Source organism: Pelophylax lessonae (genome assembly GCF_965119305.1).
Source record: "Pelophylax lessonae genome assembly, chromosome: 6".
Lineage (NCBI taxonomy): Eukaryota > Metazoa > Chordata > Amphibia > Anura > Ranidae > Pelophylax > Pelophylax lessonae.
The window spans coordinates 295,766,906-295,790,729 of record NC_138773.1 but is presented as its reverse complement, the minus strand read 5'-3'; the positions used below and the strand labels follow the sequence as shown (position 1 = coordinate 295,790,729).

Below are 23,824 nucleotides of genomic sequence, written 5' to 3'. Positions count from 1 at the left end.
ACCGGCCACCAAAGTAAGGAGCATTCTCCCCCACCGGCCACCAATGTAAGGAGCATCTCCCCCACCGGCCACCAATGTAAGGAGCATTCTCCCCCACCCGCCACCAATGTAAGGAGTATTCTCCCCACTGACCACCAATGTAAGGAGCATTCTCCCCACTGACCACCAATGTAAGGAGCATTCTCCCCACTGACCACCAATGTAAGGAGCATTCTTTCCACCGACCACCAATGCAGGAAGCATTCTCCCCCACCGGCCACCAATGTAGGAAGCATTCTCCCCCACCGGCCACCAATGTAGGAAGCATTCTCCCCCACCGGCCACCAATGTAGGAAGCATTCTCCCCCACCGGCCACCAATGTAAGGAGCATTCTCCCCCACCGGCCACCAATGTAAGGAGCATTCTCCCCCACCGGCCACCAAAGTAAGGAGCATTCTCCCCCACCGGCCACCAAAGTAAGGAGCATTCTCCCCCACCGGCCACCAATGTAAGGAGCATCTCCCCCACCGGCCACCAAAGTAAGGAGCATTCTCCCCCACCGGCCACTAATGTAAGGAGCATCTCCCCCACCGGCCACCAATGTAAGGAGCATCTCCCCCACCGGCCACCAATGTAAGGAGCATCTCCCCCACCGGCCACCAATGTAGGAAGCATTCTCCCTCACCGGCCACCAATGTAAGGAGCATTCTCCCCCACTGTCCCCTGATAACTTTGTTGTACCAGCAGTATCTCAAGACTGAAAACTTATTTTGGGGGGTTCTTTAGGGTAAAAAGGCTGATTTAGCCAATATGTTACCCTTACCTGGAGTATATTCTAATTACTAGAGTCTACATGTTCTCCCTGTGCTTGCATGGGTTTCCTCCAATTTATTCCCACACTCTGAAGACATGTTGTTAGGATAACTGGCTTTACTATATGCATATATGGGGTAGGAACTTTAGATTGTAAGCTCTGAGGGCAGGATGCAGATGTACAATATGCAATGTGCAGCGTTAATTGAAGGCGATATATAAATGCTCAAAATCCCAAAATGTAGGATGGGTATTGAGGAAAAAAAAATAAAATGAATACCCGGAAATGAGCTTTAAAATATATTACCATTTCCATACCGGACCTATTCTGGCACTCCTCTCCTACATATGTTCTTTTAGCAGAGACCCTAAGGAATAAAAATGGTGGCCATTGCAACTTTTTATATCACACGGTAACTGGTCCTCTGTTAGCTCTATGGTAAACTTCTGCTGCTGGCAAAATAATTCTCCGGCTTGCCAATTGCACGAGCAAGCTGGTAAAGGCACAGGAGGGTAGCAGGTAGGTGGGGGGGGGGGGGGGGGGGGTGTCCACTCCTGCCGCCTTAAAAACAATCATAGCGGCTGCTCAGTTTTTACATGATAGAGAATCGCCAGCAGAAAAATAATATTTCTGAATGATGCATGCAGCTGCACCCATTATTCAGATTTTACCACTTAAACTCCAGGACGTCATATGACGTCCACCTAAGGAGAAATAGTTAAAGTAGAATTCCAGCCTCAACCCAACTAGTCTTAAAAATGCTCCCTCCCTCCTTCCTAACACCTTTGCTGACTAACCTGAGTAAAATAAATAAATAAATGTATACACACCAATTTTAAGCCTACTTCAGTCTGGTCACATGATCCTGTGGCAGCTGCAGGGGAGAGGAGAGAGCTCCCTGCAATGGTTGGAATCCCTCGAAGTGGTGACATAGGTTTTCTATGGCCCATCTGTTGTCAGTGATCCCTCCTCTCCCCTGCAGCTCTCTCTGGTTGACACAAAGGAGCCAGATCACGTGACTGGACTGAAGCTGGATAAAAATAGGTATATACATCTTTTTTTTTTTTACACAGGTTAGTCAGCATAGGTGACATTAAGACTAGTTAGGTTGAGGAAATGAAAAGGGACAATTCTAGGACTATAAAAAGGTGCTTAAAGTATCAAAAAATATTCATTAAATATCAAAAAAAGTACATTTAAATCCAAAAAAAAAATGTATATGCAAAATATTATATATATATATATATATATATATATATATATATATATATATATATATATATATATATATATATATATATATATATATATATTATGCACTTTTTTTTTTGTCATATTTATGAATATTTTTTGATACTTTAAGCACCTTTTTATAGTCCTTGAATTGTCCCTTTTCATTTTCTATATTTATGGGGATGTTGGTGCTATAACTACTTGATCATTGGTTCCCTTCACAAGTTTCTATATAGTTTGAGGCTGGAATTCTGCTTTAGCTGAAATAGGTAAAATTCAGGTATTTCATAGAAATTTATACATTTTACCAACGTGAGTGCATTGCAAAATCCTGCAGAAATAAATAATTGTTCTGATTTTCTGTGGAATAATGAAGGAATGATCAAAGAAAACCACTCACCTCTAAAAGTTTTAAGGACTTAAATGGAAAAATATTCACATCGCACTGGCGGGGACATTCCTCAGGGTGAATAAGCTGGAAAGGAAAAAAATAAATAAAAATTCACAAATCATTTTCCCTGGCATGTAACACATTGTAAAAGTTGTTAAATGCGCCAAGGAAAAAAATTCTCAGATTTTTAAAATGCAAATTCACCTTTACAGGTAAAATGAACATGGGAAATAAGACTTTATACCCTCCGGTATTGGTTGTACGGTCAGTGCGCGGTCCGGGAATTTGAAATCCCGGCTCTCCTATCTCTTCATTCTCTAGAACATGGGTGTCCAAACTTTTGGCTTCTCTGGGCCACATTGAGTGTAGAGAAATGTTCTCGGGCCGCATATAAAATATATACTATAGTTAAGGTATATAAGTAATAAAACGCCGCTGCGCCCTTCCCGAGCTGCCGTGCCCCCCCCCCCCCCCAGCACTAATTTAACACAACTAGTGGATGATGCCCTCCAAGGCAGCCTCTGCCTAGAGTTAGTTGGAAGCCGCAGTGGCCGTGCCCCTGACTCAACTTCCTTCCTCCCCAGCAAATAAATAAAAAAAATGGTCATTGGGCAGTGGGCCGCATTGCTGCGGTTCAGGGCCGCATGCGGCCCCCTGGCCGCAGGTTGGACATGCCTGCTCTAGAACTTCAAGAACGGATCAGAGCAGCTGGAACTGACCAATCAGAAGCGCTCTGAGCTGTCCAGGAAGCCTTGCAGAATGAAGAGGGAGAACAGCGAGGATTTTAAATCTTTGGACTGCAACATCAGCTGCATGGGCACTGACAGCTCATCGTCTACAGGAGGTAAGTACAGCAGGGCCCAGGGGGTGGGGGAGGGTGTATAGTGTTAGTTCACCTTATTATTTTTTCTTTCAGGCTGGATTCACACTTTGACATTTTTGTCCTCTGCATTAAAATGGTTTTAAACCCTCTTATATCCCCAGCGAAGTCAACAGCCTCAGATGATACAGAGATAAAACAAATGAACATTTTTTTTTTTAACCACTTAAGCCCCAGCCCTATTTTGGACACTTTTTGTTCACAAGTTAAAATCAGTATTTTTTCCTAGAAAACTACTTAGAAACCACAAACATTATATATATATTTTTTTTAGCAAAGACTCTGGAGAATAAAATGGCGGTCGTTGCAATATTTTTTGTCATGCGGTATTTGCGCAGCGGTCTTTAAAACGCCATTTTTTTGGAAATTTTTTGAAAAATAAAAATCACATTTCACTGCATTTAAAAAATACTAAACCGTAAAGTTAGCCCATTTTTTTTTGTATATTGTGAAAGATGATGTCACACCGAGTAAATAGATACCCAACATGTTACGGTTTAAAATTGCGCACACCCGTGGGATGGCGACAAACTACGGTCAATAGAGATCTCAATAGGCGACGCTTTAAATTTTTTAACGGTTACCAGTTTAGAATTAGAGTGTAGCTCTTTTTTTAAATTATTGCTCACGCTCTGGCGATCGCAGCGATACCTCACATGTGTGGTTTGAACAGCGATTTCATTTGCGGCTCGACTTCCGTATACGTTTTTTTTTTTCGTGCGCAAGCTAACGGTGACGGGGGTGGCTAAAATAACTTTTTTTCCTATTAATTTGTTTTTTTTTTTTTTACTTTATTACAGGTTTTTAAAAAAAAAAAAAAAAATGTGGTCAATTTTATTGCTGTCACAAGCAATGTAAACTTCCCTTGCTTCATAAACAACATTGAGGACGGGATCATTAGTTCGATATCAGTTTTTGCAGATGACACAAAATTGGGCAGGGCAATAACTGCACAGCATGAAGCAGATATCCTACAGAATGACCTGGACAAAATTACAGAGTGGGCAACGACTTGGCAAATGAGGTTTAACGTGGAGAAGTGTAAGGTTTTGCACTTGGGGACTAGAAACATAAAATCACAATACACGTTAGGAGGGGAACCCTTGGGGGAATCAAAAATGGAGAAGGATCTGGGAGTCTTGGTTGATGATAGACTAGGCAACTGCATGCAATGTCAAGCGGCAGCTGCCAAGGCCAGCAGAATATTAGCATGCATAAAGAAGGGGATGTATTCCAGAGATAAGACTATAATCCTTCCACTTTATAAAACTCTGGTCCGACCGCATCTGGAGTATTCTGTCCAGTTCTGGTCGCCAGTCCTCAGGAGGGATGTGTTGGAGCTGGAGAGAGTCCAGAGAAGGGCAACTAAACTAATTAGGGGGTTGGAGGACCTTAATTATGAAGAGCATCTGCAATCGCTTGATTTATTCTCCCTGGAGAAGAGACGCCTGAGGGAGGACATGATAGCAATTTTTAAATATTTCAATGGGGATCTCAGCTTAGAAAAAAAGCTGTTCAGTCGAAAGGATTGCATGAGGACTCGGGGGCATACAATGCGATTAGAGGAGAAGCGTTTTAACCTCAGGCAACATGGGGGGTTCTTTACTGTTAGGGCTACAAGATTGTGGAATTCTCTACCACAAGAGGTGGTTTCTGCGGGAAGTATGGTGGCTTTCAAAAGACTATTAGACTTTCATCTCAAGGATCAGAACATTCAGGGGTATGTGAGATGATTACAGCCACACACACCTACACAGGTTGAACTGGATGGACTATTGTCTTTATTCAACTTCACCTACTATGTAACCAATATGCAGTGACAGGTACTCTTTATGGAGGGATCGAGGGTCTAAAAGACCCTAGACCCCTCCACTACACTTTCATGTATGCAAAACGCCAAAAACTGCATTTTTGCATACGGCCGTTTTTTTTAAATCTGCCGCCTTTTGCAGCACAGTAACCCGGAAGGGACGTCATGGACGCAGACTCCGGGTTACGTCATCGGAGACTCCATCCGGCCGGCGGGCTCTTTTTCCTACTGACCAATGATGGGGCACTATTCCACCCACTGGTACCAACTGAAGGGCCCTATTGTTCCCATTGATACCAATGCTGGGGCACTACCCCTTTCCCTGATACCAACAATGCAGGGGTACTATTCCACTCATTGACACAAATGGTGGGGCACTATACCTCTGACTGACACCAATGATGGGGCACTATTCCTCCCACTGACACCAATGATGGGGCACTATTCCTCCCACTGACACCAATGATGGGGCACTATTCCTCCCACTGACACCAATGATGGGGCACTATTCCTCCCACTGACGCCAATGGTGGGGCACTACTCCTCCCACTGATGCCAATGGTGGGGCACTATTCCTCTCCCTGACACCAATGATGAGGCACTATTCCTCCCACTGACACCAATGATGGGGCACTATTCCTCCCACTGACACCAATGATGGGGCACTATTCCTCCCACTGACGCCAATGATGGGGCACTATTCCTCCCACTGATGCCAATGGTGGGGCACTATTCCTCTCACTGACACTAATGATGGGGCACTATTCCTCTCCCTGACACCACTGATGGGGCACTATTCACCCCACTGACTCCAATGAAGGGGCACTATTCCTCCCACTGACACCAATGATGGGGCACTATTCCTCCCACTGATGCCAATGGTGGGGCACTATTCCTCTCACTGATGCCAATGGTGGGACATTCTTTTTTTCCTATTGATACCACGACATTTTCTACTTCAACTGGCCACAGGCAGACCCCCTCCAAGTTTGAAGGACAGTAAACTGGTGCTTTGTTCATAATGTTTGGAGACCCCTGGTATAGAGGATAGTGCAGGTGTTATGATATACACTCACTACCCACTTTATTAGGTACACCTTGCTAGTACCGGGTTGGACCCCCTTTTGCCTTCAGAACTACCTTCATGCTTCGTGGTATAGATTCAACAAGGTGTTGGAAACTTTCCTCAGAGATTTTGGTCCATAGTGACATGGTAACATCACACAGTTGCTGCAGATTTGTCGGCTGCACATCCATGATGAGAATCTCCCATTCCACCACATCCCAAAGGTGCTCTATAGGATTGAGATGTGGTGTGGAGGCCATTGGAGTGCAGTGACCTCATTGTCATGTCGAAGAAAGCAGTGGTGAGATGATTGGAGCTTTGTGACATGGTGCATTATCCTGCTGGAAGGAGCCATCAGAAGATGGGTACACTGTAGTCAAAGGGATGGACATGGTCAGCAACAATACTCAGGTAGGCCGTGTGGTATAAACAATGCTCAATTGGTACTAAGGGGTCCAAAGTGTGCTAAGAAAATACCCCCCACACCATTACACCACCACCAGCAGCTTGAACCGTTGATACAAGGCAGGATGGATCCATGCTTTCATGTGGTTTTCCCCAAATTCTGACCCTACCATCTCAATGTTGCAGCTGAAATGGAGACTCATCAGACCAGGCAACGATTTTCCAATATTCTGTTGTCCAATTTTGGTGAGTCTGTGTGAATTCTAGCCTCAGTTTTCTGTTCTTAGCTGACAAGGAGTGGCCCCCTGGTGTGGTCTTCTGCTGCTGTAGCCTATGTGCTTCAAGGTTTGAAGTGTTGTGCATTCAGAGATGGTATTATGCATACCCTGGTTGTAACAAGTGGTTATGTGAGTTACTTTTGCCTTCCTATCATCTCAAATCAGTCTGCCCATTCTCCTCTGACCTCAACAAGGCATTTTCCTCCACACAACTGCCGCTCACTGAAGATTTTCTCTTTTTTGGACCATTCTCTGTAAACCTGAGAGATGGTTGTGAGTGAAAATCCCAGTAGATCAGCAGTTTTGTAAATACTAAGGTTAGCCCGTCTGGCACCAACAACCATGCCACGTTCAAAGTCACTAAAATCCCCATTCTTCCCCATTCTGATGCTCGGTTTGAACTTCAGCAAATCGTCTTCACCGCGTCTAGATGCCTAAATGCATTGAGTTGGTGCCATGTGATTGGCTGATTAGTTGATTGTGTTACCAAGCAATTGAATACCTAATAGTGGCCGGTGAGTGTATAATCAGCTGGAAATGTCTTAGCTGATTGGTCAGGTTTAGCTCTGACTCACAGCTCGTGTTGGACAGCTGCTGAGAGTCCGCTGCTTCTACACAGAGAGCAGTGGTCCCCTCTGCACCTGAATGCCAGGGGGAAAAGTCTTGGCTTGAGCTCTATTCAATCTCTGAGTCTGATTAAAACAAAAAAAAAAAAAAAAACATGTTAAGTACATTGTCAATTGAAAAAATTGGATAAATGAAGGTGTGTGAAAAACAGCCGGTCCCTAGTTTGAAATACTTACCCACCAGTCTGCTAACAAACCAAAATAAACCTGTCTAACAATAGTTAAAAGCAGGGGTTTAGTTAACACATATTTGCAAATGCATGTGGAAGCTGCAAGGCCGACGACAAGGCACCCTGCGTTTCATGCAGAACCTAACACTCCCAGCTGATCACATTTAGTTTGCACCCCATGGTTTTTTATACAGCCATGCGTTTTTTCATTGCCAGTCATGGATTGGAGCAGGTGGGGGAGGATTGGGCGGTCTCCAATCCCACCTGTTTCCAATCCATCTATTGGCAAGCATGTACATCCTTTTGTGGAGACACTTGGACACTCAGGTTGAGCAGTGTTATTTAGTGTTAGGTTCTGCATGAAACGCAGGGTGCCTTGTCGTTGGCCATGCAGCTTCCACATGCATTTGCAAATATGTGTTAACTAAACTCCTGCTTTTAACTATTGTTAGACAGGTTTATTTTGGTTTGTTAGCAGACTGGTGGGTAAGTATTTCAAAATTAGGGACCGGCTGTTTTTCACACACCTTCATTTATCCCATTTTTTCAATTGACCATGCACAGGGATGGAGACACTGAGCAGTGCTCGCCAGTTCTCACATAAAGTCCCAAATTGCCAATTTTTTGTAACATGTTAAGTACATTTCTGCACTATAAACACATTCCTTCATGCTTTTTCTCTTTAAAAACTGCTGCACGTTCCTAAAAATACCAGTTGATCCTGCCAGAAATCCACCGAGTTGCTATCTTCTGATAATAAGCTGACAACGGTGTCATTAATTCTCTTACCCCCGAAATCCCAAGTATAGTTTCAGGCCTGCCCAGTTCTTTCCTTCTGAGCTACAGAACACCTCTCTCTAGGGCAGTGATGGAGATCTTTGGCATCCCAGATGTTTTGGAACTACATTTCCCATGATGCTCATGCACTCTGCAGTGTAGCTGAGCATCATGGGAAATGTAGTTCCAAAACATCTGGGGTGCCAAGGTTCGCCATCACTGCTCTAGGGTATGAATATGAGAAGTGGGGGAGGTGTACTACAATCCAGCAGAGGAAAGCTGGGCAGGGCTGACAACACTGCTGGGAATTTCAGTGCAGCAGTGGCAGTTGTCAACTCAAACAAAAAAAGTTAAGAGCTCACCAATTTTCTGGAAGATCAGTGGGTATTTCCCTGCACTTGCAGCATTTTTATAGACAGATATTTTTTTTTAAAGTGAACCATGTTTGTACCTTCAGACCTGGAGTTTTCTGCAAGAGATCGAGCACAAACTGTGAGCGCAGAACGGCCCCGCTATCCGTAGGGTGGGCCGGAAGTGCCTGGAACCCAGACCCTGGACCCCGCGGGAAGAGCTGTTCAAACAGACGGGTGACAACTTGTAGGTTTGGGGTGAGAAGGGTCAGGCTGTGACTTCCGTCCAGCACACCGTCCCCTGAAACAAAAACAGACAGATACAGTTAGATCTTCAGCATGCCATGTATCCAACAACCAGTGCAAGGGGAAGTAACCAACATCAGCCTAGAAGAATGAATCTCCTAAAGACAACCTCCAGCCTTCAGTCTTGGCACAGTTGTAGCAGCTCCTCTCCTGTACTGAAATTGCTGACTCTGATTTCACTGCACACTGTAAGCTTTTCACAATGTGCATTAGAAGTTACAGCAAGTCAGAAAGAACATGCCTTATTTCCTGGCTGGAGGATACCCAGCATTATCTAGCCCATTCCTCCCCAACCTTACTGTCCCTAGCCCACCCCTTTCATTCACTGGGATTTCATTATTTGTAATCATGGAGGCTCAGTCCCGGTTCACACATATGCGATGCGGGAACCCTGCCAATCTACTCCGAGTTCCCACATCGCATTTCCAGCTCAGACAGTTCACACTGCCATATGCGAATTGCAGGGGGGTGTCAATTCAAAGTTAACGACACCTCCATATCAGTTCACATATTGCAGTGCGAACTGACATTCGGACATGAATCAGATTGCATAAGTGTGAACCACCATGCGATCCGATTCTGCTGCGGGTCCTGTGCGTGTTTGTGCCGAATCAGATGCAAATTCAGCCACATAATCTGTATGGCTGAATTTGCATCGCACAGACATCGCATGTGATTTTCAGAGCAGTGCGCTCCGGATCATGCGATGTCTGACATTGCACTTATGTGAACCCGAGCCACAGTGTCGCATGTGGGCATTATCTAAAGCGGTCTGCATGTCAATACAGCCTGCCTAGGAATGGCCCTTCCTCCACACTGACACCCACTCATCAAGGCGATTTGATCTTTCCCAGGAGTCATTCCTCTACCTGCATTACAGCTGACGGCTCTTGACAGGAGTCAGGAGGGCAGGCCGGGTGCTTGTGTCTATGTAGCACCCTACCCACCTCTCCCACCAGCTATTATCTGCCTGCAATGCATACACAAATCACAGAACCTAAAATAAGGCATGTCATTAAATAGAAAGGTTTTATTTGAAAAAATTGCATTAGCATGTGGAGGAGGTGGATGGAACAAGAGAATGCAAACTAGTTACAGATTCAGCTTTAAATAGACTGACTACAGCAAACTGAATTCTGTAGGCGGGCTCATATGGTCTGTGAGAATTGTGCAGAGCCCTAATCTGCAATTATTCAGAACTAAACCTCATTACATGTGCAGCAACGGGACTTTCGCAATTTCCACAAAAAAAAAAAGGGGAACAATCCCTCTTCAGTGATGACGGGATTATCCGACATAGCTGCTCATATACACATTATATATATATATATATATATATATATATATATATATATATATATATATACACACATACACATATACATACATACACACATATAATAAATTATATATACACACAATATATATATATATATATATATATATATATATATATATATATATAGTGTGTGCGTGTATATATATATATATACACACACATTATATATATGTGTGTGTGTGTGTGTGTGTGTGTGTGTGTGTGTGTGTGTGTGTGTGTGTATATACACCGATATACTGGCCACCCAAGACAAGCCCAACTAAGGAATTTCTTGAACTCCTGTGAGCCGTTTGAAAAGAACGGCTCTCCATGTCTAATTTAGAGAAAAGTGACAGTGTCTCTAACCACTCGCCGACCAGCCACCGTACTAATACCGCGGTAGGTCGGTTCTATCCCGCTAACAATATACCTGCACGTCGTTTCACGGGACCGCTAGTGGGGGCGCGTGCACGCGCCGCTTGGCCACAGGGGGAGCCAATCAGTGGGTCCAGCGACTGCGATTGCTGCCAGGCACCTGCGATTGCTTGCTGTGGAGACAGAACGGCTGTCTTCCGTTGTAATCGCGGCAGACGGCTGTACTGTCAGTTATGAACACAGGGATCCTGTGTTCCTCTTATTTAGGAACGCAGGTCTTAGTGTTCATGCAGCATGCCTTTCCCCACACAGTTAGAAAGCACCCCCTAGGGACACATTTAACCATTCGATCGCCCCTGGTGTTAAACCCTTCCCTGCCAGTGTCATTAATACAGTAACAGTGCATATTTTTAGCACTGATTACTGTAGTAATGTCACTAGTCCCCCCAAAAGGGACGACAATTTCAGTTAGGTGTCCGATCTGTCCGCCGCAATGTCGCAGTCCCGCTAAAAATCGCAGATCGCCGCCATTACTAGTGAATAAATAAATAAAAATGACATAAATCTTTCCCCTAGTTTGTAGACGCGATACCTTTAGCGCAAACCAATCAATATACACTTATTGGGATTTTTTTAAACCAAAAATATGTAGCAGAATACATAGTGGCCTAAAATGATGAAAAAAATTTGAATTTAATTTATTTTTTTAATTGGGAATGTTTTTTAGCAGAAAGTAGAAAATATTGTTTTTTTTTTTTTTTTTCAGAATTGTCGCTCTTTGTTTATAGCCCAAAAACGAAAATCACAGAGGTGATCAAATACCACCAAAAGAAAGTTCTATTTGTGGGGAAAAAAAAAAGGACAGCAATTTTATTTGGGTACAGCGTCGCATGACCGCGCGATTGTCAGTTAAAGTAACGCAGTGCCAAATCGCAAAAAATGGCCTGGTCATTAAGAGGGCAAAACCTACCGGTCCAGAAGTGGTTAAGGATGTCAGCGCCACTCTCTGCATCATTATACTGGGAGTGCAGGGCACTGTACTGGTGGGGACAGGTTCATGACACCTTGCACTCTCTGTATGTATATACTCCTTGTTATTCAACCCAGAAACTTAGGACACCTAGTGGCAGAAAGGTTAAACTGCAGTGGACAGCAATGTAGTGGAGGTTAGTTTTGCAGCCTGATTGTGTGTGCAAGAATCCTAAGAGGAACTTACCAGAAAAAACAAATTAGCCTGGCACTGGGCTTTAAAACCACCCCCCTACATAATGCTCACCCTCTGCTTCTTTCACCATCTCAATTCCATGGTATGAATGCTTACTGGGAGCTATGATGTTACCCTTCTGTCATGTCATAGTGCTTGAGCCTAAATGACTGGTGACTAGACACAAGTGCTACATCATGGAAGGAGGCCACATGCTCCCTTATACTCTGAAGTAAATTACCAGGTATTTGGTGCCAGCAGCTATGGAAGAATGATTGGCCCAAGAGCTGAAGTACTTTGGTTGATGGTCCGGAATTGGAATCCTTTACCAGTCTAATCTATGTTTAGATACCATACTGGATCTTAGAGCGCAGGAAGCACTGAAGTACTTACCATGGTCCTGCAGAAGATGAGCAAGAGCCTGAACCATTGACTCTGGATCCTCAGTCCTCATTTAGCGGAAGCTGGAAATGACCAAAGAACAGAATTAGGATTCACAATGACAAACGCTTGCTTCATATACATGCACATATGCATTTAAAAGCTTTACATGAAAGTGATTGTTCCGATTTTATTGAGCAGTAAGTGAGATCATTTAGATGTAACTGATAGAAAACGGTTTCATACCTCTGCAAACCAAAGCAGATCTGCAGTATCAAAGCTAGGATGGCACGCCGAGATCAGTATCAAAGCTAGGATGGCACGCCGAGATCAGTAGCAAAGCTAGGATGGCACGCCGAGATCAGTAGCAAAGCTAGGATGGCACGCCGAGATCAGTAGCAAAACTAGGATGGCACGCCGAGATCAGTATCAAAGCTAGGATGGCACGCCGAGATCAGTATCAAAGCTAGGATGGCACGCCGAGATCAGTAGCAAAGCTAGGATGGCACGCCGAGATCAGTAGCAAAGCTAGGATGGCACGCCGAGATCAGTAGCAAAACTAGGATGGCACACCGAGATCAGTATCAAAGCTAGGATGGCACGCCGAGATCAGTATCAAAGCTAGGATGGCACGCCGAGATCAGTAGCAAAGCTAGGATGGCACGCCGAGATCAGTAGCAAAGCTAGGATGGCACGCAGAGATCAGTATCAAAACTAGGATGGTACACCGAGATCAGCATCAAAGCTAGGATGGTACGCCGAGATCAGTATCAAAGCTAGGATGGCACACCGAGATCGGTATCAAAGCTAGGATGGTACACCGAGATCAGTATCAACTATCAAAGCTAGGATGGCACACCGAGATCTCCTACTAAACTCACTAGAAGTCCAGCTTGTCAGGTAGAAATGAACGGTGAACAATGATGATATCAATGATGTAAAACCAGCCCTAAAGTGATTGTAAAGTCTGTTTTTTTTGTTACGTAAAAATATCAAACATGTTATACTTACCTGCTCTGTATAATGGTTTTGCACAGAGCAGGCTGGATCCTCCTCTTATGGGGTCCCACGCTAGCGCTCCTGGCCCCTCCATGCAGTTGAGTGCCCCCAGAGCAAGCAGCTTGCTATGGGGGGCACCCGAGCCGAGCCGCTGCTCCCTGTGTTCATTTAGACATGGAGCCGTGGCCCGGCCCCCTTTCTCTTCTTATTGACTGACTGACTGATTGACAGCAGCTCAGCCAATGAGGAAGGGAATCCCAGGCATTCGAGACACTGCTGCAACATTGCTGGATCTAGATGAACCTCGGGTAAGTATTAGGGGGTGCTGAGGAGGCTGCTGCATACAGAAGGTTTTTTATCTTAATGTATAGAATGCATTAAGATAAAAACCTTTTCACCTTTACAATCACTTTAAAGGCTAAGTTCGCCTTTGGAACAGGTTACATTTTCTACCCGTATTTTGGGTGGAACATGTAGCATGTTCCAAGCTCTTATCCCCTCTCCAGCCCCCTGATCCATCCTCCCTGTCACAGCAGGCAAAATGGGGGCTCTTTCTCCCCACACCCACTGTCACCTTTTTTTTTTAATTTTTATTTATTTACTTTTATCAAAGTCATGTGCAGAAAATAGAAAAAACAGTGCGCCACGCAGGGTGATACACACAAGAAAATATCAACCCCCCTCCCTAAGCAGGTGCACCACCACACATGAATATCACAATAATTAGAATATATGCCTCTTCATAGGATAATATTTACCTCAACATTTGTATAGAATTCTAATCTGTTAATTAGTGGTGCACTATTTTCGGCCTATCCCATTTAGGCCGAAAACGGGCCTATCCCATTTCGGCCGAAAATAGGTGTACAGTTTGTTCCTCCGCCGGGCGGTGGCCGCTTTAGTCACACTGGTTGCTAGGATGGCCAGCCGACTGGCGTCTAGCAACCAGTGACATCCCGAGGACCCAGAATGCAGAGCGGAGGAGGATCTTCCTCGTCCTCCTCCGTGCCTTTTCCATAATGGCTCCACCCACCTCCTCCCTTCATGTGCTATGTGCTGCCGCTGTGGAAGGTAATCTGGCTGACTGCTGCTTGATTTCTCTCTCTCTCAAGCATCTCTGATTGTTATTTTCTGCAAGTCCCAGCATGTTCTCTTGAGTCACTGTGGCTTGTTTTTTTCTGGATATCAAATGTTCAAACTATTTTAAAATCATTTGGGGAAAAAAAAAAAAAAAAAGTCATTTTCGGTTTCGGTTTTCGGGCCAAGGGCATCCTGAATTTTCGGTTTCTGTTTCGGCCCAGAATTTTCATTTTGGTGCATCCCTACTGTTAATGTATATAATAGCAGTAGGGTTCATCATCTTATCAAGCTATAGTATTAGAGTTTTCAAACCAGACCCTAAAAAACCCTATCAAACCTTCCAGGGCAACCTCTATTCAAATATGTAGATTTATACAAATGGTAATATCTTATTGACCAACCTCTTCCAATAGAGCAGGGATGGTGATCTTGTTTTTTTCCAATGTAAAATGATCGCTTTACGAACATAAAACAACAAACTGATAAGCGTATGCGGAGGCCAGGCGGGTATCAATTCCCCCACTAATCCCAGCATACAATTTGATATCGTTTTAGGCATAATCATATTTGTAACTTCCCTAATACAGCTCACCACTTCCTCCTAAAATTCCTGGACCCTAGGACAATGCCCAAAAATATGGTCAAAATCTGCTGGTGAATGGGTACAACGCCAGCATTCTGGTGATAAGACAGGATACACACCCGCTGTCAGTTAAGCTGGCCATAGATGGCTCGAATCTCGGCTGGTTCAGCAGGGACTGGACGAGATTTGAACCATGATTGATCAACTTGGGTACAACCAGTCTGTCAGATTTTGGGATTATTGCTAGTGGTTATTATAGCCGCTAGCAGTAATCACTGTGTTCTCCCGGTGGGGACAGCTTCCCCATGGTGGGGACAGCCAGCCTGTGGTTGCAGGAAAGAAAAATTGCTCTGTGAATGGCCAGCCATACATTATACAATTTTCCTTTAGATTTACCAAAACCATTTAATATGAGGTCAGTCCTAAACACTTTCAATTTGTATGCTGTCAGGCATGCACTTACATCACATAGCTGAAGGTAAATCTAAAGGAAATTGAATAACGTAAGGTCAGCCTTAATTAAAACAGTGCAGCTGTGCAGGGCTCCACCCACATAGGCCGCATCATTCATTCACAGATTCCTGTGAATGAAAAAACTACAAGTACCATCTACCTCTGCAGCAGATGGACCCGTCGTTTCAATGGAATGCGGGAGGGCACTCATAAGCACTCTCCTAGTCCATGGACATGTCCTCCGGCCTTCAAATAGAAAGCCCGTACAGAGGAACATGTCTGCAGGAGCCCACATTGCACCGGTGATCTACTGATCAGAAGTGTAATCAATTCCAGGATGCTGCAGGAAATATATTGAAATTGCACATTTTTATTTTTCTGCAAATAGATCTGCATCTTAGCCTTTACTATAATAAGTAGATGAATCACAAATCTTCTTAAAACATGAATACAACCAACATAGGCATGCACACGGGATGTGCCTCCCCCCCCCCCCCCCCCCCGACAGTGCTGCCAGCCGCTCTCCTCTTGGGAACGGGGAAGGGGATGGTAAATATTAAATTACCGGCCGCTCTTTTCTGAATGAATACAGGGAGTGATCTGTACTATCAACTCCTGTCTTCATTTTTAACGGAAGCATAGTAAACTAGGTTTACTGCAGGCTGCAGAGAAAGGGACTGGAGAATCTTGGTCCTTAGTTTCTTTCTCTGTCTCCAAAGAGCAAAAAAAAAAAAAAAATTGTAAAAAAAAAAAAAAAAAAAAGTAAAAAAACTACTGACACCATCCTCTGCCCTACCAACACCAATTTTTGCTCTACTGACACCGTCCACTGCTCTGCTGATATACATGCATGTGTTTGTGCTCTGGGGTGCACACACCTATGACATCCAACTAATCAGAGTCCACTTCTTTTTTTCCATAGGTGAAAAAACTCCACACCAACAAAACGTGAGGACCTCCGCCTTGCATAGGAAATTCACTCACCTTTATTCAGCCGCTTTTTCCCAAGACAGTCACAAAGCGTTTGTGACTCAGGAAAACACTCTGATTAGGTCATTATTAATCCTCTGGCTGTAGACTTAAGCTGGCCATACATGGATTCAGCGACTACAGCAGGGACCGGGCAAATTGTGATCCATGTATAGATGGGAGGTTGAGGAAAAGTCGCTCTGCCGATCATTTGGTATACAACTGCCCAATGAGTTTTCTGTCACTCGATCATCACCGCAGGCTATAGCCAGCAGTGAATATTTATAGTCGGGAAGTCTCCCCGCCATCAGAATACAAGAGCTCAGCGGGAGGATTTTCCCGTCCACATCGAGTGCATGGATGGGGGCAGCAAGTCAGTCTTTTCCATTCAACCCACTGCTTGGAAAATAAAAAAAAGACCCATGTGTGGACTGCCTTACACGGATCAGCCATAACATTATGACCACTGACAGGTAAAGTAAAGAACATTGATTACAACTGGCACCTGAAAGTGGGTGGGTTATATTAGCCAGCAAGTTAACATGTTATTATTACAGGTATTTATATAGTGCTGACAATTTACACAGCAATTTACATATATATTATACATTCACACATGCATATACTAGGGCGGATTTAGACAGGATCCAATTAACCTACCAGCATATCTTTGGAGTGTGGGAGGAAACCGGAGTACCCGGAGGAAGCCCACACAGGCACAGGGAGAACATGCAAACTCCATGCAGGTGGTGCCGTGGTTGGCATTCAAACCGAGGACTCTACTACTGCTATGTGGAAGTGCTGACCACTTAGCCACTGATGTTGTCCCTGAAGTTGATGTGTTGAAAAAATGGGCAAGAGTAAATATTTTAGGGACTCTGACAAGAGCTGAATTATAATGGCTAGAGAACTAGATCAGAGCAAATCCAAAATTGCAGTTGTTGTGGGATGTTCCTGGTCCGCAGTGGTCAGGACCGACCAAAAGGAAGGAAAACCACCGAACCGGGGACAGGGTCACGATTGGCCAAGGCTCAATGATGTTTATGAGGATCGAAGGATGGCCCATGTATTCTGATCCAACAGAAGAGCTACTGTGTATCAAATTGCTGAAAAAGCCTTTTTCTGGAACATCTTATTGAAAGAAGCCACTTCAGATGAGCTTCTCATTGGTCAGCATAGACAAAAATCTACACTTACTAATGAGAGCTTGTCATTGCAGGCATTATGATGGATACTCATTCTGGGGCTGTGTATTGTGAAGTACGGATTGCTACACAAGCACGGCCGCTATGTACAGCGAGGTACAGGGAGGGTGGTCAGGACATTTAGAGTATTATTTCATGAAAAGGTGACCTTACCATTTGAGGCAAATTGCCTTGTTCTTGCATTGGGCAACACAGGCCAGTGTTACTGATGGGAACGAGCCCATAAAGTGGTTGTAAAGGCTGAAGGCTTTTTACCTTTAAGCATACTATGAATGAAGGTAAAAAATCATTTGTATGCAGCAACCCCCCCCCCCCAATACTTACCTGAGCCCCTTCTCCATTCAGCCTTGCCTCTCCAGGGACTCCATCGGCTCATGCTGCAGTCAATCACAGCCAGTGAGCCAATCAGGAGATAGAAGAGGCGGGGCTGAGCCGCAGCTCCATGTGTGAACGTACACACAGCGCCGCGGGTCAGGAGCACGCCTGCTGGCTATGGCGGCACCCAGAAGGAGGGAGGAGCCAGGAGTGCCGGCAAGGGACCCGGGAAGAGGAGAATCCGGGCTGCTCTGTGCAAAACCATTACACAGAGCAAGTAAGTATGACATGTTTGACATGTAACGAGACTTTATTATCACTTTAAGCAGTACATAGACAGAGTGATTTTCTTTCCTGCAACCTGTGGTTGCAGGAAAGAAAATAGCTATATTCCCTAATCAACACAGCCATTGTGTTCTCCCAACAGGGGAGCCACCCCAACTGGGAAACACAGTGATCCCTGCTAGTGGCTATAAAAGCCATTAGCAATAATCGCATGTAAAATCAGACAGGCGGGTTGTACCCGAGTTGATCGATTGATAAACATAGGTACAGTATAGGCAGGATGAGATTCAAACCGTCTATGGTTGGTTTTAGAGAAGAGGAGGTCACCAGGTACAGACACCGCTAGGCAATCTCTCCAAAACTATCCAGTCAATCTTCCTTCTGACCCCTCTGCATATACCATAGAAATCTACAGTCAGGGGTCAGCTTACTTCTAGAAATCGACGGTCGGGGGTCAACCTACTTCTAGAAATCTACGGTCAGGGGGTCAGCCTACTTCTAGAAATCTACGGTCAGGGGGTCAGCCTACTTCTAGAAATCTACGGTCAGGGGGTCAGCCTACTTCTAGAAATCTACGGTCAGGGGGTCAGCCTACTTCTAGAAATCTACGGTCAGGGGGTCAGCCTACTTCTAGAAATCTACGGTCAGGGGGTCAGCCTACTTCTAGAAATCTACGGTCAGGGGGTCAGCCTACTTCTAGAAATCTACGGTCAGGGGGTCAGCCTACTTCTAGAAATCTACGGTCAGGGGGTCAGCCTACTTCTAGAAATCGACGGTCAGGGGTCAGCCTACTTCTAGAAATCGACGGTCGGGTGTCAGCCTACTTCTAGAAATCTACGGTCAGGGGGTCAGCCTACTTCTAGAAATCTACGGTCAGGGGGTCAGCCTACTTCTAGAAATCTACGGTCAGGGGGTCAGCCTACTTCTAGAAATCTACGGTCAGGGGGTCAGCCTACTTCTAGAAATCTACGGTCAGGGGGTCAGCCTACTTCTAGAAATCTACGGTCAGGGGGTCAGCCTACTTCTAGAAATCTACGGTCAGGGGGTCAGCCTACTTCTAGAAATCTACGGTCGGGGGTCAGCCTACTTCTAGAAATCTACGGTCAGGGGGTCAGCCTACTTCTAGAAATCTACGGTCAGGGGTCAGCCTACTTCTAGAAATCTACAGTCAGGGGTCAGCCTACTTCTAGAAATCTACAGTCAGGGGTCAGCCTACTTCTAGAAATCTACAGTCGGGGGGTCAGCCTACTTCTAGAAATCTACGGTCGGGGGGTCAGCCTACTTCTAGAAATCTACGGTCGGGGGGTCAGCCTACTTCTAGAAATCTACGGTCGGGGGGTCAGCCTACTTCTAGAAATCTACGGTCGGGGGTCAGCCTACTTCTAGAAATCTACGGTCGGGGGTCAGCCTAGGACCATAGGAATGTCATGGAGTTTGTTGATCTGGAAGCTCATACAGCTTTATCACACAGATAACGATTTTCTCTATTTTGTCAACACTAACTCATTTAAAAAAAGTTAGAAAAACAGAACTTTGCCTCCCTTAGCAAACACCTCATTTCTCCCAGGAAGTGTGGAGGGATCAAGCAGCTTTAGAAATAAGACGAGCTTCTCTGACAATGAACTGAACAGTCTGACCATCTCTGCACAACCTGCTGAAACGTTTTGATCCCAAACTTTTATGGACCCATCACCAATATAAAGAACCCAATAAAATTCTGCCAGGCTTATTCATAGCTCGCTATCTTAGGCTCCATTCACACTTGTGCGACTTGTCATGCAACTTTGGAAAACATAAAGTTGCATGACAAGCAGTTCCCCACGTTTTCCATTGATACCCATTCATATATGCACGACCTAAAATTGCAGCAACTGCAAAGCAGTTCATGCACTACTTTGGTCTGACTTTCATGCAACTTGAGGACCATAGACTTCAATCTTCACCCTTTGGAAGTTGCATGAAAGTCATACCTGAATGTTATACAATGTAACTTGTGTGCAACAACTGTCCATTATCACCAAAGTCATATCCAAGTTGTACCCATCCAAAGTCAGCGGGAGAGGGAATAGTGCCCCCCATCTCCAGGGTCAGCGGGACAAGGAATAGTGCCCCCCATCTCCGGGGTCAGCGGGACAAGGAATAGTGCCCCCCATCTCCGGGGTCAGCGGAATAAGGAATAGTGCCCCCCACCCCCGGGGTCAGCGGGATAAGGAATAGTGCCCCCCACTCCCGGGGTCAGCGGGACAAGGAAGAGTGCCCCCCATCTCCGGGGTCAGCGGGAGAAGGAATAGGGCCCACCAACGCCGGGGTCAGCGGGAGAAGGAATAGTGCCCCCCCTCTCCAGGGTCAGCGGGACAAGGAATAGGGCCCCCCATCTCTGGGGTCAGCGGGACAAGGAATAGGGCCCCCCCATCTCTGGGGTCAGCGGGACAAGGAATAGTGCCCCCCATCTACAGGGTCAGCGGGAGAAGGAATAGTGCCCCCCATCTCCGGGGTCAGCGGGAGAAGGAACAGTGCCCCCCATCTCCAGGGTCAGAGGGACAAGGAATAGGGCCCCCCATCTCCGGTGTCAGCGGGAGAAGGAATAGTGCCCCCCCATCTCCGGGGTCAGCGGGAGAAGAAATAGAGCCCCCCATCTCCGGTGTCAGCGGGAGAAGTATAGGGCCCCCCATCTCCGGTGTCAGTGGGACAAGGAATAGTGTCCCCCATCTCCAGGGTCAGCGGGACAAGGAATGGTACCCCCCATCTCCGGGGTCAGCGGGACAAGGAATAGTACCCCCCATCTCCAGGGTCAGCGGGAGAAGGAATAGGCCCCCTCCCCATTTCTGGTGTCAGCGGGAGAAGGAATACAGCCCCCCCCCATCTCTGGTGTCAGCAGGACAAGGAATAGTGCCCCCCCCATCTCCGGGGTCAGCGGGACAAGGAATAGAGCCCCCCATCTCCGGGGTCAGCGGGACAAGGAATAGAGCCCCCCATCTCCGGGGTCAGTGGGACAAGGAATAGGCCCCCTCCCCATCTCTGGTGTCAGCGGGAGAAGGAATACAGCCCCCCCCCCATCTCCGGTGTCAGCAGGACAAGGAATAGTGCCCCCCCCCCCCATCTCCGGGGTCAGCGGGACAAGGAATAGAGCCCCCCATCTCCGGGGTCAGCGGGACAAGGAATAGAGCCCCCCATCTCCGGGGTCAGCGGGACAAGGAATAGGGCCCCCCCATCTCTGGTGTCAGCGGGAGAAGGAATAGGGCCCCCCCATCTCTGGTGTCAGCGGGAGAAGGAATAGGGCCCCCCATCTCTGGTGTCAGCGGGACAAGGAATAGGGCCCCCCATCTCCGGGGTCAGCGGGACAAGGAATAGGGCCCCCCATCTCCGGGGTCAGCGGGACAAGGAATAGAGCCCCCCATCTCCGGGGTCAGCGGGACAAGGAATAGGGCCCCCCCATCTCTGGTGTCAGCGGGAGAAGGAATAGGGCCCCTCATCTCTGGTGTCAGCGGGAGAAGGAATAGGGCCCCCCATCTCTGGTGTCAGCGGGACAAGGAATAGGGCCCCCCATCTCTGGTGTCAGCGGGACAAAGAATAGAGCCCCCCATCTCCGGGGTCAGCAGGAGAGGGAATAGTGCCCCCCATCTCCAGGGTCAGAGGGACAAAGAATAGTGCCCCCCATCTCCAGGGTCAGAGGGACAAAGAATAGAGCCCCCCCATCTCTGGTGTCAGCGGAAGAAGGAATAGAGCCCTGGTGGTTATCTTGTGAGCAGACACAACAATAGTCCTTCAGACTCTGCGTTCATAGGACAGGTCCCCTCTCCTAGGTCTTGGAATGTATGTGTACATACACACACACATATATATATATATATATATATAACCCCAGTGATTACATGTTACTCTGTATAGCACTATAAGGGTGATTGCATTATAAATACCTTTGCACATGTTGATAAGGAATGGAGGTGTCAGGTCAGGGGGACCCAGAAGCACACCTGCAGGTGGTATTGCACCCCTCATCTCCTGATCCTAGAACACCACACTGTCCTTGTTTCTGGGACTACAGACTAAGGAGGATGCCATTACTGTGATGCCATTAGACTCCCATTCCTCCCCCATCTCAGGCCAGGAATATGTGAACACAGCCATGCAGATCAGTCCCATGCTATGAACCCTCCTGAGCAGTCCTATGATGGATCACATGACACCAGTAATACAGACCACAAAAATACAGACATTCAGCGTACAATTCCTTACCCAGAGCCACACGTTGTCGTGCTCCCTCTCGGGTCACCTCCTGTTTGCTGTGTCTCTAATTCCTTTCCCTTCCCCCCCGGCTACTGGGCAGTACACGGGGTCAGTGTATGTTTGCCAACACTCCCCACTTCCGGGTTCCAAGTCTAATAGAGGGGAGTGAAGCCACAAGGCATTACTTCCGCCTCTCGGTTACCATAGAGCGCGGAGAGAAGACAGAGAGGCGCTGAGGGGAACTGATAAATACCATAGAGATGTCTGTAAGGATCAGGTAGCAATGACTAGGAGGACTGGAGGTTGATTTGTATTTTGTAACCGCTAGTCTGAAATAAGACACATATATAGTTAAATTGTATCTAAACCCAAAATGAAAAAGTAAACATGTTGCTGCTTTCTGGTCCTTAGATGAGTTGGCTGCATTTATCTTCTTTTTTTTTTTTCAAGTTTTATTATTTTCTGGTGGTCCTGCTAAACAGTCCTAATGCATAGCTTCCAACTGTCCCTGATTTTGAGGGACTGTCCCCCTGATTTGGAACAAAGCCCCTCTGTCCTCCTCATTTGTCCCTCATTTTGATCTGACCTGTATAGTTGTATATAAAATGCACTTTTTATCTTTCAAAAACTGTTTCCCAGTGCTAAACATTTCATCCCATTTCTAAATTGCTGATTTTTTTAACCAAGCCCCAGGCTTATTTTTGACACTTTTTGTTTTCACGTTAAAATCAGTATTTTTGCAAGAAAACTACTTAGAACCCCCAAACATTATATATATATTTTTTTTTTAGCAAAGACTCTGGAGAATAAAATGGCAGTCATTGCAATATTTTTTGTCAGGCGGTAATTGCGCAGCAGTCTTTCAAACGCCATTTTTTTTAAAAAAAATTACGAAAAATCACATTTTACTGCATTTAAAAAAAGCTAAACAGTAAAGTTAGCCCATTTTTTTTTGTATATTGTGAAAGATTATGTCACGCCGAGTAAATAGATACCCAACATGTTACGGTTTAAAATTGCACACACCCGCGGAATGGCAACAAACTACAGTCAATAAAAATCTCCATAGGCGACGCTTTAAATTTTTTTAACGGTTACCAGTTTATCAGCCCAAACATTCCCTGGTGACGAGGCCGAGTTCCATCTTCCACCGCATATCGCAGCCGCTACCACAGATGCTGACTGCCGACTGTTGGAGGGGATAGCCGGCTCCCTTCTCTCCTCTGATCGGTTATCAAGCTTCGGACTGCTGCATACGAATGGATGGCACCTCCCAGAGGAATTCCTTATGTCCGTGACTCAACACAGCTTTATGACTTTGATTTCTAGTGAGTTACATTACTT

General features: G+C 45.8%; 1 protein-coding gene across 1 annotated transcript in view; it reads right to left on the bottom strand.

Annotated features, from left to right (window-relative positions):
• STK11IP (serine/threonine kinase 11 interacting protein) overlaps positions 1 to 22,655 on the bottom strand; it is a 96,823-nt gene extending 74,168 nt beyond the window's left edge. The window contains exons 1-4 of the mRNA XM_082260938.1: positions 22,490 to 22,655; positions 12,377 to 12,447; positions 8,882 to 9,081; positions 2,428 to 2,502 (exon numbers count right to left, since the gene is read on the bottom strand). Of these exons, the coding sequence (XP_082117064.1) occupies positions 2,428 to 2,502; positions 8,882 to 9,081; positions 12,377 to 12,437 (336 nt within the window). The 5' untranslated portion in view covers positions 12,438 to 12,447; positions 22,490 to 22,655. The remainder of the gene's footprint in view (positions 1 to 2,427; positions 2,503 to 8,881; positions 9,082 to 12,376; positions 12,448 to 22,489) is intronic.
• Between the last annotated feature and the right edge of the window lie 1,169 nt (positions 22,656 to 23,824).